At 43.7% G+C, this 15,832-nt stretch overlaps 2 protein-coding genes across 3 annotated transcripts in view; both read left to right on the forward strand.

Annotated features, from left to right (window-relative positions):
- Window positions 1-1,747: 1,747 nt before the first annotated feature.
- On the forward strand, window positions 1,748-5,349 carry rpl38 (ribosomal protein L38). Its single transcript, XM_030400272.1, has 5 exons — window positions 1,748-1,808; window positions 2,021-2,047; window positions 2,663-2,723; window positions 3,292-3,414; window positions 5,282-5,349. Exons 2-5 carry the CDS (start codon window positions 2,045-2,047, stop codon window positions 5,305-5,307), a joined length of 213 nt encoding a protein of 70 aa, XP_030256132.1. The 5' UTR covers window positions 1,748-1,808; window positions 2,021-2,044; the 3' UTR covers window positions 5,308-5,349.
- A 1,307-nt stretch (window positions 5,350-6,656) lies between these two features.
- Window positions 6,657-15,832, forward strand: part of ttyh2 (tweety family member 2) — a 57,806-nt gene continuing 48,630 nt past the window's right edge. For both annotated transcript variants that reach the window (XM_030400269.1, XM_030400270.1), the window contains exon 1: window positions 6,657-7,169. In XM_030400269.1, coding sequence (XP_030256129.1) covers window positions 7,041-7,169 — 129 coding nt within the window. In that variant the 5' untranslated portion in view covers window positions 6,657-7,040. The remainder of the gene's footprint in view (window positions 7,170-15,832) is intronic.

Raw genomic sequence — 15,832 nt, forward strand, 5'->3', positions numbered from 1 at the left:
CCCAGCGCCAGACTTGCATTGTGGGTAATGTGGGCACAAGTTCTTATAGATGTATTGACAAAGCAACAGTGGATCCGATTGTAAGAGTTTAGATGTTATTGCTATGTATTTATTCTATAACATTTACACCGAACTGACGTCAAACTCTTTGAGATTCATAAAAAGATCGAGTTTGATGTCGTCACATTATATGTTGGCCAGTATGACACAGGCGCCCTTAAATTGACAGATTTCTGAATGGGATTTGGTTTGTTGTGCAGCAGTCGTTGACTGAATATTGAGCCTGTCATGCCCAGTGCCCTTTAAAAGTACTATAGCTTTGTCCAAATGTTATGCCGAATTCAAAAGAGGTGAATCACGATTGGAAGACATTAGAAAAAATTGTGCTCAAATTCAGTGATGAGGACAAAAACAGGTGGTCAACGATAAAATGGCAGATTTCTGAATGGAGTTTGGCTTGGAAGTCCGTTCTGCCAAATGCCCTTTAAACTTATGGTCTAGATATATAGACAGATATATAGACAGATATATAGACAGACAGACAGACAGACAGACAGACAGATAGATAGATAGATAGATAGATAGATAGATAGATAGATAGATAGATAGATAGATAGATAGATAGATAGATAGATACTCTGATTGGCTGCTTTTCTTCTTTCTCTATAATCAGGAACGAGCTTCACCTCGAGGCAGCCTTGGTCTCGGGCTGCCAGATGAACCTGGAGACACAACCTGCAGTGAGAATAAAATCTCTTTCTTAAAGAATCACAAAGAATTTAATTAGCATGTGGAGTTTGTTTTCACCTTGTGCCTTCTTGCTGTAAAATCATTTCTCCTCAGAAGGTTTTGATGTCCACACAAAAGTTACCATTGAATCGACAACCTTCTCAGTATTACGGCTTTTTTGACTCTTTTCTGTTCTTGATATTTAGATTTTATATTTTGCATTGTGTTTGGTATTCGTTGGGTTTCTTCTTGTATTATTTGACTACAGTCTTGTCAGGGTCGTTATGTTTTTCTGCAAATTTGGTGGCTTCAGGGTGAGGAGGGGGTCAGGGTTAGATCAGGGATGGATACACTAGAGCATGTGTCACTGCATACTTGAATAAATAGATAATATGTTCTGTTTGTCCATCAGAGAAAAAGGACCAAGAAGCAGTCCCTGGCCTTTAATCCACAGAAAGAGCTTAATTGAAAACAACATAATGAATTGGAGGGTGACAAAAGTGCCACACAGAAGGTGAGTAATGGCCTTAACACATATTAGTCACACTGTATGTTGGATTATGTTCAGTTAAAAGAGTTTATGTGTACAATCTGTGTCTTATGCAAAAAAACACAACAACAAAGTTTGACTGCTAATAGTCAGAAGCAAAAAATCAGGTGGAGATTAACTGTGTACAAGTAAATCATTAATGAGATTATTAGGACAAAACCAATCAGAATATTCATATATTACAATTGTATGTACCTTAATTGTTGTCAGAGAGGAAATGTATTTCAAAATGGCGTTATTCTCCATAGGTTTTCATTAATTAGAGTAAAACATTTGGATTAAAAACTCTCTAAACAGACATGACTCAGTGATTCTGTGTAAAAACTGAACATTGTTTTCTTTTTAAAAGAAAAGATCGAGATAAAAGATAGACAGATAGAAATATGTACAGATTTTCATTTTTATATACGATAATTAGATAATACGCTTTCCGTTTCCCCCACTGTCCCTCTATACTTCCCGTAGCGCGGTATAAAAGCTTTTCAAACCGGAAGTTCCACCCCTTTTCATCCCCTCTCTGGCAGACTGAGTGAGTTTCACGTTCACACACAAACAAATTCACAATTTCTATCATCATCCATCCTCTTAAACGTTAATATTCACATCCTTATTCAAGTTAAATTATAATCATCCTCTTTGGTAACGTGATGAGGAGACAATTATTTATTTTCTAACACTTTTCTTCCCGTCGTTATAACCGATGAACTGACTCCATCTTTCTGTGCTCTTCCCCCCCACCAGCACTCAGTCCGCTGACACGGCAGCATGGTGAGGACTTATTATATACGTTAAATACTTAAACAACTAAGTTTGCATGCTGAACACTATTATAACTTTCGTGTAAAAATGTCGTAACGAGAAATGTGTGTTAATGGCGATATGACAGTCAAAATACGAGGGTAGCAATGTGATTAGCATTAGCATGGTGCCGCTAGCATAGCAGGGCCGCCCGGCTAACTTGCAGCCAGCTGGAGTTTTTATACTCATTAAGTCATTCATTTAGTGTTTACCTACATTATAAAATGCCGGTGTTGACTATTTCAAAGCTGCTGAAGCTATGACAACTACAGTTGTACTGAATGGTGTAGCATTACGTGGTTTATGCTAGCAGTGTGTGCCTCACGGTAGTGACAGCTAACAGCTAGTTAGCTTGAATGGAGACGTGCCTTCAGTCTTCAGCAAGACGTCCAAACATCTCAGGCTGCTGTGCTCGTGATGCATTCACAGTCTTGCAAGAATAAGGATGGACCTAGTGCTGAGTTTCGATTTCTCCCAGAAACTTCAGTTCCACCGGTCCCCTGACATTACCTCCCTGTCCGTGCTCAATGAGTCCATGTCCTGTGAATGAATATTAAACGTGTTGTGTGTCTGTTTAAATTGTAGCCTCGCAAGATTGAAGAAATCAAAGATTTCCTGCTGACAGCCAGGAGGAAGGATGCCAAGTGTAAGTTCTTTTTCTTCTTTTCAATACTTCTCACATGCATGTGCATCCCACACGTTCATTTATATAAGCATATGTAAGATGAACGATGGACAAGGAGACCACTGGAGTGCAATTCACACACAAGAACAGACAAGTACATTTGTGTTTTGTTAAATTTAAACAATCCAGACAGTGCTTTATTTTGTGGATGGTAGTTGCCTGGAAAATCACGTAATTTGCAGTTTCTTACAAAGCAAGTTTTCTTCATTAATTGCTTCAAATTCATTTTGACTAATGTTAATGTACCCTTGAATAAATACAAGCAGTCAGCTAAACATGTTAAAATGTGAAATGGCACGCAAAGATATCTGGAGAGTTTCAAGCAATTAATACATTAACATTCCCTTGAGCTTACATGGAGCTTGTCTTTCATGTCCTGGAAACAATAACCAGCAAAATAAGATGTAACTGCAGTCTGTTTTGCTAATTTGTACAAACACACATCCATCTCTCACTGAGGTTTGAATAGTGATTTCAGTTTGAGTTGACATGTCTAATATCTGACTCTGGTTTGTTTTGTCTCCTCCAGCCGTAAAGATCAAGAAGAACAAGGACAATGTTAAATTCAAGGTGCGCTGCAGCAGGTACCTGTACACCCTGGTCATCACAGACAAGGAGAAGGCTGAGAAGCTCAAGCAGTCCCTGCCCCCAGGTCAGTATTATTAACGAGAAGCCGACTTGTGATGTGACGTACAACTGAGATAAAGGCAGTCTCGGTTCAAACACGTTCGTTAGTGACACAGTGCATGGGGTTTTTGCATCTAAATGATGTATACTTGACTTTGAACAGAGTCTCAGATGAGTCCCTTATTAAGAAGTTTGAGTCTTTGCTGGCTCTAATTAAAGGCACCCTGTGGAGTTTTGGATCACTTGTGGTTTGGAGCATGTTTCTGTGAGTGGGTCCCTCACACAGGGCTGCTGTGACATATTTCTTTAGGCTGCAGAGGACGGCTGTGATGGTAGTGAAGCACTGTGAACCAAAGCAGTGTGCTCGTAATGAAAGCACTGGTACTGATGGAAATGAGGAAGGAGCTGCAGCATTCAGAGACACACGGCAGATGTTTTACAACGTGGAGAATAAATGCAGCGTCTTTATTTGGCCTGAGAAACAAACGGTACATTTAGTTTAGAAATGACTGTATAATCTCTAGTTCTAAACAAGCGTCCAGACGAGGAAGATAACAGCAGGTCTTCATGTAAACTGTGTGACACAAAGCATAATTGCAGACTCTGTTACCAAGGTAGTTTATAGCAAAACGGTTAGAGGCTCATGAAGTCGTCTAAAGAGCAGAGTACTGTCAACATGACAAGTGTTAATTATAATCATCTCACAGCGTATAACAACAAGGCTCACTGATGAAGAGAAACTGTATCAACCATTTGAAAATGACATTATACTTAGTGCAGACTAACATTTATTACTGCTGTGCGCCTGATGTCACTCGTCTTGTGGTGAAGGCTGCAGTTCTCCTCATTTCTGTTGGATCTTATCGCTGATTATTTGTGTTTAAAGGGCACCTGTAAAAGAGCAGTGACAAAAGACCATCTCCCGATTTAACTTGTGGTGTTTAGGTTGCTGATTACATTAAAGTTCAACAGTGAAGAGATGAAGATAGTTTGTAGGCATCCAAACTTTCCTCTACTTTAAAAATCAGATTACTGAAGCGTTGTGCTTCTGATGAGTGAAGCTCTGCACATTTGTGTAGATAAAACATACAGTTGCTTTCAGTTGCGATACGCTAACCTCTGTAAATACAACTAGTCTACTTTGACTGCATGAATGTGATTATATTGAAATCGTCCATTAAGTTGCCGTTAATTAAAAACACATTTTTCAGTAGTAGCCTCCGTGTTGAAGGATTTGAACAAACTCTCAAGTTTCTCAGAAACATTTTAATGGTGACATTGAGTTTGTCAGATGTTCAGTCGAGGCGGATGTCCTGATGGTGAAGTCGGTGTTAATTCTATATTCTTATCAAGAGATTGTGAAACACGTGTTTATAACAAAGACTCCAGAGTTCACATGTATCCTGGAAACTCTCAAACATTCGGCCAGTTTTCTGGTTGGGAAATTAAGATGCAGCATAATGTCCTGGACAATCTTGTTGTCTTGGAACATTATTCAAACAGTATGATACACTGTGTAGGATTTCTAGATTTATTTTTCTTGATAGAAACCCTTTTTTTTCCCTTCTTACGAGATTTGTATTTGTCTTTATATTTACTGTTGCTTTTGATTCAAGCAAAACGTCCAGCAGCCTTTTTGTTTCTGGTGTTCAGGCATAGTGAATACATTTACTCACAAGAGAAAAGGACAATGGTTATAAATACAGAAACATTAATGTATGGCTGCACTCCCATCTGTCCTACCAGCTATATCATAACTGAAGATATCCTCACAACATGCTAATAAAGTTGACGCCTACATTGATACGAGGAGAAACAAGTTGAAGTCTGTGCTGGTGTGAAGTTTGTCAGTGAATATTTTCTAACCTCTCTCTCTCTCTCTGTCTCTGCAGGTCTGTCTGTGAAGGAGCTCAAGTAAATCCGTGATGTACAGAGAATTGTAATAAAAAATTGGAAAACATTTATTTGTCTTGTGTCTTCTGTGTTGTCTCACCAAGAAGCAAACATGATGGAAAAAATGATTTGTATTATGAAGCATTGATCGGTGTGTACATGGTGTGTTTATACATCTGTCCACCAGATGTCAGACTAGAGCTTTAATAAGAGAAATCCACAGAACACACTGATGAGATATGAAATGTGGACGTGTGTTTACATGTGTGGGATTTGAACGACTTGTTTTCAAGTAACTTCCTTGTTTACCTGTTAGTCCAGTAGGTGGTTTCTGTATGTTAAGCTGATTATTTCTGACAATATCAATGTAAGTGTGGTCACTTGCAGATTAATCCTGTAGAACTGTGTAACCGCTTTACAACATGCAGTTTAAAAACAATAGTTCAGAGACATCCAGGGAACCAAACTGGAGTACGTGTAAATAACATTTAAATGAAGATAAAGCTACATGAAGACATTAAACAAGGAGAAGACAGAGTGAAAATTAGAAAAATGAATGAGGACAGTTGGGTTAAGTATAGATGAGAATATAGACCTTATTAAAGGTTTAAAAATTAACTGAAATGTATTTTTTTGTTACTAATTTAAATGTATGTTGTAAAAGGTTAACAGATATAAAACTAAAAGACAAAAGCAACTTTACAACAGGTAAAAACTGAAATCAAGTTAGGTCAGAAAGAGTGAACAGATCTGAAGCCTGTGTTCAGACACATTTAACCTGCTTGTAATTATTTTAAAATCCATTTCACTCATACTTGACATAAATAAATACATTTAGTTCATTAAAGACGGGACAGTGCAACACTAAACGCATGAAAAACCAAAACAACAGTTCCTACCTGTTGTCACCGGGTGTTACAGAAACATGTAGTCTGTGGAGGAGAAATTCAAGCTCTAAATTTTAATATCTGCAATATTAATGAGGTAATTACACAAACACGTTTATTTTACCTGTTAGTGAATAAATAAGCTGCTCTCAGAGGAAAACAAGAGCTCACATGTGGCAGGGTCCGCCACAGATAAACGCAACAAATAAAAAATATGTATATACATTGTAATATTTATTTATTTATTCATTATTGTACAGTTAGTGAGAACATGCTCGGTGTAACTCTCTGCTCTGACCACCAGGTGTCGCTGCAGGACCGAGCTGCTCAAACAGTGACGACACATAAAGAGTGTGTGTGTGTGTGTGTGTGTGTGTGTGTGTGTGTCATCTTTACAAACTCTCTCAGTGCTTCTTTTTTTTTTTTTTTTTTTTTTTAGGGGCGTCTTTGCGCGCTCCCGCCGCCTCCCTCATGTCCCGAGTGCGCGCTCCCGCCGGTGACAGTGTTGTGTGGAGCAGCTGTCGGTCGGATCGGAGCTGCGGGTCCACACACACACACACACACACACACAGACACACACTCACTCACACAGACGCGGAGTGATTGTTTCTCCTCATGAACAGAATATCTGTCCGGTCCACTTTGCGCCTCTCCGCTGGTTCCGCCCTCCGCCGGACTTGAGCTCTCGGGACGGTTCTGTGCGCTCATGTGCGGCTGAGAAGTGTTTCCACGGACGAGCGATGCTTCTGTCCCCGTCTTTTGTCTGATGCTCGTCGGGATTAAAAGACCCTCCGAGCTGCCTTGGTTCTGGTTGAAGGTGGGGGGAGGCTAATTTAGGCTGAAGCCGGAACTTTTTGGGTTCGGGGCAGGGATGTCTTCGGCTCGGGTGGATTACATTGCGCCCTGGTGGACTTACTGGCTGCACAATTTCCCTCATATCAACCTGAGGTTCCAGCCCACGGACAACAGCTTCCAGCCCGAGGAGGAGAACTACCAGCAGGTCAGTGCAGGAGGTCCAGAACAGGCGGTTCTGACTGGACACATGTCTGTCTGTGTGATATGTATTATAATCTCTGCAGATCTGTGTGTTAGTGGTGATAAAAGTGGCCTCCTTGAATAGTCTGCCACATTTATTAGGATCTCTCTCCAGAACCACAAGCTCAGTGGACCCAGTTAAGAACCCCTGGAGAGTACTGGTGCTGCCCGCTCCTCTTTGTCTCACATGTTTTATTAAATCAAGTGATGTTACAGACATGGTCGCTGATGTGTTTCACTCCTGGGAGTGGAAGTGGTTCCCATCTCAAAGAGCAGCTCAAGAGGCGGTGACAGGACCGGTTCTCACGGTTCTGGAGTGGGCTGGGATCAACTGCTCGGATGACTAATGACCGGCTTGTGAACACATGTCAAGCACCATGAATGTTTGATGATCTCACTGTTTAATTTTTCAAGGTTACAGCTTAGCTCCCCCCGTCAGGGACACCAGGCGGAGAGCAGATGACGTTTTGAAATTCAGGTCCAAGGTCCGGAGACCTGCAGGGTTCTGGAGAGTCACAGAGGTGTTTTATTTCAGAAGACTGTCAGAGGAGTCACATGTCGGCTGCTGGATGTGTGTTTCCAGTCAGATGTCAATGAAACATGAACAAACAAGGATGAACTTGCAGGAGTCACATCGGTTCTGACTCATGAAGCCCGGATGAGAGGAGGGACGCCGTGCGTTATCACAGAACACCCTCACAGCCTCATGTTCTCCATCATTAACTGCACAATCGAGAGGCACAGTCACGCCTCTTCCTGTGGACCGCCACCTTAATTCAGAAACAGATACGTGAGACAGGAGAGACGAACACACACACGATGTTTGTCACTTTAAAAGATCATTCGTGCAACTCAAGAAAGTCGCAGTTTGGTGTAAAGACGGTAAAATACCAGTTAGTGTTGTAACTACACCTGGACACCATCATGGAGGCGAAGTCCTGTTCATGAACTCGACTGTCCTCCATGTTGTGCCGCCAACTCCTGCTGACCGAGCCGGCTAACTTCCTGTTTAGCGCTCGGCTAACTTGAACGGGGATAAAATACTTGAATCGTGCAGCTCTTCTAGTCTTTCCAGATGTTATTGGAGCGTTTTAGAGACGCATCTTTCACCTTGTTAGTCAGGGCCACAGTGCATCACATGATGATGTCATTACACGGTTTTGCCCGCTACAAAAACTAGCTTCAAACTCTGGCGCTCGTCCTGAGGGACCTGATTTCACCCTCTCATCGCCAACATGGCCGCCAACTGGGCACAAAACCGCTACGAGTCGGGCCAAATCGACAGCTGCAGAGGAGAGTTGGTCAGCTTCACGAGTCAGCTCATATACAGGACGGGTTCTGCAGGGTGTCAGTGGGTTTTGGTGATCCTTGGTGAACTGTCAGGTGTTTAATCTTCCTGTGTTTTCAGTCGTATACGACAGTTTTATGACAGGCGTCTCCTGTAAACAGTCGGATGTCGTGGTACAACAACACACGGCATGTTGTTCTGCTGTGAGAGAGATGAAGGGGATTTTCTTCTGACTTCTCGTGCTGCCAGTTTCCATCCTCTGCAGCGGTGTGGAAGTGGACTCAGGGCCACGCGGCTGTGGGAGGACAGCAGCACTTCCTCCTGAGAAACTGTCAGCACACCAGCGGACTCTCAAAGCGAGCGTTTGGAAACCCCCCCGTCATCACCCTCTCCCGTCCTCCCTGCCGTCTGTCTGAGTGTTCCTCTCCCGGCCTTCGTCGGTGACACAACAGCGCTGCCGCTCTGTCTTTTTGTGAGTCTGTCGCAGATATAGGTCAAAGCCCTTCATGCTGCCACTTCTTAGAACAATTCTGTGAGAAGCACCAACGCTAATGACTCAGTTCCAGGCCGGTGCGAGGCTATTCAGGCCGTTACATTCCCGTCCTTTGTGGGGCCGGCGAGTTCTTAATTCTGATCAACGCTCGTTATCTGAGCGCATTAGCGGTGATGATGTGCTGCCTGTGCAGTCGAGGGAGGCAGATCTGGCAAAACAGGTGATAATGTTGCCTCTGGATGTTCTTGCGGAGCTGTTAAGCCGCTTGAATTATTGAGGGATTGTGTTAATGTCACTAATGAAGTGAGTCAGTATGGAAGCTGTTTGACTGCATCAGGACGGATCGTTCTGCTGCGTTTTAATAGAGAAGAATCCAGTTGACAGAGCAACAATTAAGCTAAATCACGAGTCCAATTCTTTTTTTGTAAATGGATCGCTGAATCGATTGTTTGGGCGGCCGCGGCGCTGGTGAGTATCAGCCGCGTGTGTCAGCCGAGCCGTGTGGCTTTTTCAGAGGAATTGTAATTGGCCGGTTGTGTTGTGGGCAGTCCTGGTGGATTCCTTTGTTGGCGGAGGGCCAGTGAATGTGATGGAATGCAAGAGGTCGTGATCCTTCAGTGTTCATTGTCTGTGTGTGTGTGTGTGTGTGTGTGTGTGTGTGTTGTAGTAGGTTTCTCACCCTCTGTTGGACGCTGCTATTGTGAGGAAAGGAATGTCTGCCAGCTGAATCACCTGACTACACTTCCCCAATTTCTGTCCTCTGACAAAAAGCCGAGCTGTTCTTCTTCTACAGTATTTGGGAAAAAATCTCATCTAGAGCTGCAACACTGAGAGGAGGCTTGTTGTCTGCTGAAGGTAGAAGTCCAGTTGGTAATCGAACTTTGGCACTTTTATGGCACCGTTAAGTCGTTTGATAACAAACTTCCACTCCTTCTTGAGTTAATCTTATCAGCAGGCCGATGAACATGAAGCACGCTTGTTGTTCTGAGTTCACTACATGTTTGTGTGTCCAGCATTGAGTCCGGTTCTGCTCGAGGTTTCTTCCAGTTAAAGGCAGTTTTTTCTCGCCACTGTCGCCAATCGCTCAACAGGGAAAGTGTTGGCTCTCTGTAAATAAATTGATTAGGAAGTATAGTCAAGACCAGCTCTTTAACATACATGGAGGACTTGCTGTAGTTTCTTGGAACACCAGCTCGATATATCGGGTTTAAAGTGGGAGAACACGGCGAGCTGACGGATCTGAATGAGGCTACGTTTCGTCTTCGCTGTAAGACGTTAATATCGTGATCTCCCGAGCTCGTTGTCACCACAAACACGGCTGGAAATTGTCCCATGGTTTCCTTAAAAATAAATGTTGAAACTGCAGCCGTCCTTCTACCATTGCCTCCACCTCCTCATATAGAAGTGTTTTGCATCGGTGGTTTGTAGAAACTGAAACTGACATCTTGTCCTGGCTGCTGAGAGGCAGATCAGGGCGAGTCGTCCCAAGAAAAAGCAGCAGGGTCCCTAATTCTGCATATCACAGTCGCTCCCTGATCTCTCTCTAAGAACTCAGGACAGCCTGGAGATTTTTTGGAGCGCACCCTCCTTAGAGGAATTAATGGTGTTGCACTCAATTATGTAAAGAACATACTGAGAGAGACTTCCACTCCTCCGCTCACATGCTGCCGACCGATCCATGCGTGAAGCCAACATGATAATTGTCTGCTTCGGGAAAGTTTCTCAGCAGTCGGAGCGAAAGTTCCTGGAACTGTTCGACGACCTGATAGGCACTTTGTTTTAACCGGACTGAGGCCGTTACTGTCCCCTCGCTGGGAGAGAGAACGCCGAGCAGCGCTGATGATCACGATGCCTCGGGGACGGACACGTCTAATGTCTCTGCTGCAAAGCCTGGAGGACGGAAAGAGGGCGAAAAACTAAAAACTGAAAGAGCTCTCTCTGTAAAAATAGGACAGGGGCCTAGTTTATCTAATATTTGTGTGTGTGTGTGTGTGTGTGTGTGTGTGTGTGTGTGTGTGTGTGTGTGTGTGAGCCAGACATCATGTGTAGGTCAGCAGGTCCGAGTCCATCTGACTTCCCCTCCCACTTCCTGCTTTGTGTCCCAACTGTTTTGTGCAGAAGATTCTCCGACGGCTGCTCCTCTGTGATGTCATCCAATACGGATCAGGACCAATCAGGATCAGGATCATATATAATGTATCTGAAGGTCGGCGTTGTTGCTATTACGTTCAAATAACATCATGAATTAGGCTGTTGCTTTCTTACATTATTAACTGACATCAAACAATCCTGGATTCTGTCTGTACAGAGTAACAGAGATATTAAATGAGATAAGCTTGTATTTGGTTTCTTGGCGAGAGCTCGACAAGACGATCAATGAAACTGTCTCAGCTGTACAATCAATATGGATCCATCAGGCGGTTAGCTTAGCCTAGCGTAAAAACTTTAGTGTGGTGATATTTGCTTTGTGTTTGTAAAGATTAACATGTAACGTGTTAATTAGGAGCAAATTAGTACCTCACAGGGAGCACCAGGCTAACTTTGTAACCCAGCTCCTGGTCTTTATGCTAAGCTAAGCTAAGCTAAGCTAAGCTAACCGTCTTGTAGCTCAAGCTTGTGAAAGCAGTATTTATCTTTAGCAAATTTCTTTATTTCCTAAAACACTGAAACTGTGTTCCTTCAAATAGAAATTCTTCCATTCTATATTAAAGTCGCAGTTGTTATTTCACCGATTGGGGCAAAATATTTATTTGTTTTTATTAAGTTAGCGATCTTGGAGCCCATTGGCTACGATCAGATGACAGTTTAGCCTCTGGGACGGCGACATCTGGACAACCGATGGCGACATGAAGCCGGTTATTGTCCGATCAGCAACTGAGGACGCAGGAAACAAAAGATTACTGCATTTGAATCCAGTTTCCTTAAAAATACAAAAGCTAAATCTTCATCAGACGCCCGCCGATGGGTCACGAACTCTCCACACAGATTGTTTACCTGCATGAAAACAAAGCCCGAGCTTGAACAGGAACCAGAACCACAACCCAAATCGTGTCCCTGGTGATGTTACTTTAACAGACGGGATCTTTGAATGAAAGACAATATGATAGATTTTTATCTCTACTGTTGGTTTGAGGCCTCGTCTGAAGGTCACACATTAGTCAGCCCGTTCTCTCTCATGAATATTCAACATTTTGTTGTTATAATCTGTTGTTGACACAGTAATTACTCTGAAGATTGTGGGTGTTTGTTTGGTGCACGCTCAGTCGAGCACAGGAAGTCACGCAACATGTGATGTTGAAGAAAAAACACTCTCAACACACTTTACATCCTGAGCTTTTGTACACAGATTTAATATGTTCTGTCACTTTATATAACTGACAACACACGAAACTCTAATTGCAGCAGTAAATGCAAAAATAAATCTGCTTTATTGCCCCAACAAACAGGGACATCTGTGCAGCTTTCACACTTCCTGGACGTAATCACACATTTACAGAACATTTGTCCGTCCCCTCCGACGCTCGACAAGACGAAGAGCTTTTGCTTAACAGCGGCACCGTTTGTCCTCGACGAAACACTGATCACTTCAACCTCCAGCGCAGACAAGTTTCTGTTGAAAGCTTTTTTATCTTCGCTGTTACAGCGATCCTAGAAATGAAATGGGGATAAATGAACAAGCCGCAGACGTGGTATTCAATTACCGGAGCGAACACAAAGTCTTGGGACACTCGATCCTCTCGCTTTACCGCCTCCTCTCGCTGCACACATCCTCCTCCTGCAGACCGTTTGTTGTTTTCTGTTGTCTTTGTTTCCTTCACTTTAAGATTTTCTGTGTACGTCAGCGTTTTCTTCACCATCGATGTCAGACCCTCGCAAATCGATCTCGCCACTTTTTTTTGTGAGCGCTGCCTCCCATGTGCAGGCCGTGAGAATAAAAATGTGTTTCCCCACTTTTAGTTCACTTACTTTAATATATTTTCCTGCATTTGTTAATTTTGTAATCTCAAATCTTGGATCTGTTTATCTTATAATTCTGTGATCTTACAACTGGATGCAAACGCTGTTATAGATAAACGGGGGGTATTGTGCATATCAAGTGCAAAAAAATCCATTATTGCCTCTGATTGCATTGGAAAATCACCAGCCCTGGAAAAATCAATCCTGAATGTGTTGTTGTTGACTTCCTCGTCTCACCTCAGCCTCTCCCTAAATGTTTGTAATCCTGTTGTACAAACAGTTATTCACCTCGTCTTCGCTCCTGTAGCCGTCATGATGTCTTGTTTTTCTCACTCAGTCCGTGTTTGAGTCATACTCATAGAAAGACGCTCTCGCGGTGTCGCCTCTGGCTCTCCAGAAGGTCATTAACCCCAATCTGTCTTTGTAGTGCCTCGAAGCCAGTAATTAGCATCACCTGATTGGCTGGATGGCACGGCCGAGGTCTGTGGTAGTAATGCGGTACGTCCGTCCTTTGTGCTGATTTAACGACGTTTGAACGGGATATGACGGCGCTGCAGGACGGCCCACAGAATCAGGGGTTTGTGACGGCCTGGTTTTCATCTGATTCTCACTTTTTTTCAAGATATTTGAAGAACAATACTAAGAATCTTCTCCAGGTCGCATCACGTGGATGTAGCTGCTTGAACTGGGACAAGTGGATTCACGCAGCCACATTCCCCTCCAGCAGAAACAACAATGAGAGTCTGCTCTTTCATGGAAGCTGAGGGGAAGGGGGTTGGGTTTCCTTTGTTGTAGAGGGGGGTGTAGCATCAAAACCACGACCCCTGACTCCCCTGAAGGGGGGGAAGGTTTGGGGCTTCGGGTTCACAGAGGGTGTCAAGGAAATAAGGAGATAACAACCATCCCTGCAATCCAAAGATGTGAGCCTGCAAAGGAGAGCTTACCAATAAGACATTCATGAGGGTCTTACAGGAGGGTAAATCCTCCTCTTTACAAAGTAGTGATGTCAGCCTGCTGCTAAAATTAAGTTAAAGCACTGACAAGTTTATGAGCAATCAGATTTGAGGTTTTGTGCTCGTTTTCTCAAGAATTTGTGCGTCAGTCGCTTTGATTTTTGGCAGCTTTCCGAAGCACCGAGCAAGAAAAGACCCATAAAGACCTGAGCGAGCCAACCACACAAAGGGACTCCCTAACATTCAATCAATCAATCAATCAATCAATCAATCAATCTTTATTTGAGCCACAATTCCCCCATGAGAAAGCCCTTGGGGACAGTGGGGAGAAGACCCTCCTTCTAACAGGAAGAAACCTCGAGCAGAACCGGCGGCCATCTGCCTCGACCGGTTGGATCGCTAACCGTCATCGAAGACACTGAGGAGATTCTAGACATGATCAAAACACTTTACACGACCACAAACATCTCAATCCGTTGCCCTTCAGTTGCTAATCAATCAGGAGGACGTCGATGATAACGCTTTGATAGATTCCCAACGTTTGTAAAAGTTGCGTCGTTACGATATTTGAGCTTCCCGCCCTCGAGGGGGATGTCAAGAGAACATGACCACAGTGTGAAGAAAGTCTACTGAGGGCAACAGATTTAAAGGATCCTTTAGAAGAGAAGCCTCCTTCCTCCTCCCCCTCCTCCTCCTCCTCCTCTCATCCATAACCCATGGGTCGTTTTGCCGGGACTTAATGGCATCCCGGCTGCGAACATGGGCAGGCCCAGCCAAGTGCACTCTGCCGGAAACAGTCCCGGTCCCTGGGGGGCGTTGACCCGAGTGTCGGAGTGGGGACGGAGAAGAGGCAGCGAGTCGGACTGCTGCACTGGTCTTCAGGGGAGGAAGGGGGACGGCGTTCGTTCAGCCCTTCATGTGGATTATATAAATCTTTACAGCATGTTAAACGTGGCAAAGAAGGAACCGACAGAGGAATAATAACTGTCTGCTTTGCGTTAAGACTTCTAGAAGGAATCTGTGTTGTGGATGTTGAGTTTGACCTCGTTGTTTTACGAGTTCCCAAACTGGAACACCCTTAAAAAAAAGAATAAGCAGAAAAGACGGATTTCCATCTCTGCTCGCCAGGCTTTTAACTTCCAAGGTGGAATTCCCAGCGTTCGCCCGTGTCTTCTTCTTCTTCTTCCTTCGCTAACCGACCTGACACATGTTTAACCCCGGTCATGTTGAAGTAATGTCACTGTCACACACACACACACACTGTACACTGATTCCCACGGCGCCCGGAGACCTTCTCCACCTCCGCTCACAGCTGTCCGCCACCTGCTGTGGAGCAGCCGCGCTTGCAGAAGACACTTCCTATCGCTTAGCGTGCAGCCAGCGCCGCTCCGAGCTCGCGGAATTCCTCCCGCGTTAGTCGCCCTCAGCAGATGCGGGGTAACAGATGGAGGTGCTTTCCATCTCTATGTATTAATCATACTCACTACTCGTGTATTAAAAATTGATTTTGTGATATGCTCAGCGTGAGGTTTGAGCTATATACCAGTTCAAGTGTAGAGGGTTCTGTCTCCTCCATCTCCTCTGTTTTATGTCTCTTTCCATTCTGCTGCAGTAGATCTTTCACAGTGGAGCGGTTCTGGTTCTGTTTATGTTCAGGCCGTTCATCCGTACAGTAAATCACAGTGGTACGTACGTATTAGCAAGCTGTTCTTCTTCTGTCTGTCTTTTAAATGAAGTAGAGTATCACGTCTACTGAAGAAAATCTGGCTTCCAGTCGTATCTCACGTGTCAGAACAGATTCTTGTTTTTCTTGCTAATGCTGATATTCTTACACTAAACCTCAACGACTCAACCAATCACGGCAGCGTGGCAGTGCACCTTTCTACAAACCGTGCTGTTCTCATGGTCGGGTTAAGATAAGGCGCATAAAACCAGTA

The sequence above is a fragment of the Sparus aurata genome, chromosome 20 (genome assembly GCF_900880675.1).
Source record: "Sparus aurata chromosome 20, fSpaAur1.1, whole genome shotgun sequence".
Taxonomy (NCBI): domain Eukaryota; kingdom Metazoa; phylum Chordata; class Actinopteri; order Spariformes; family Sparidae; genus Sparus; species Sparus aurata.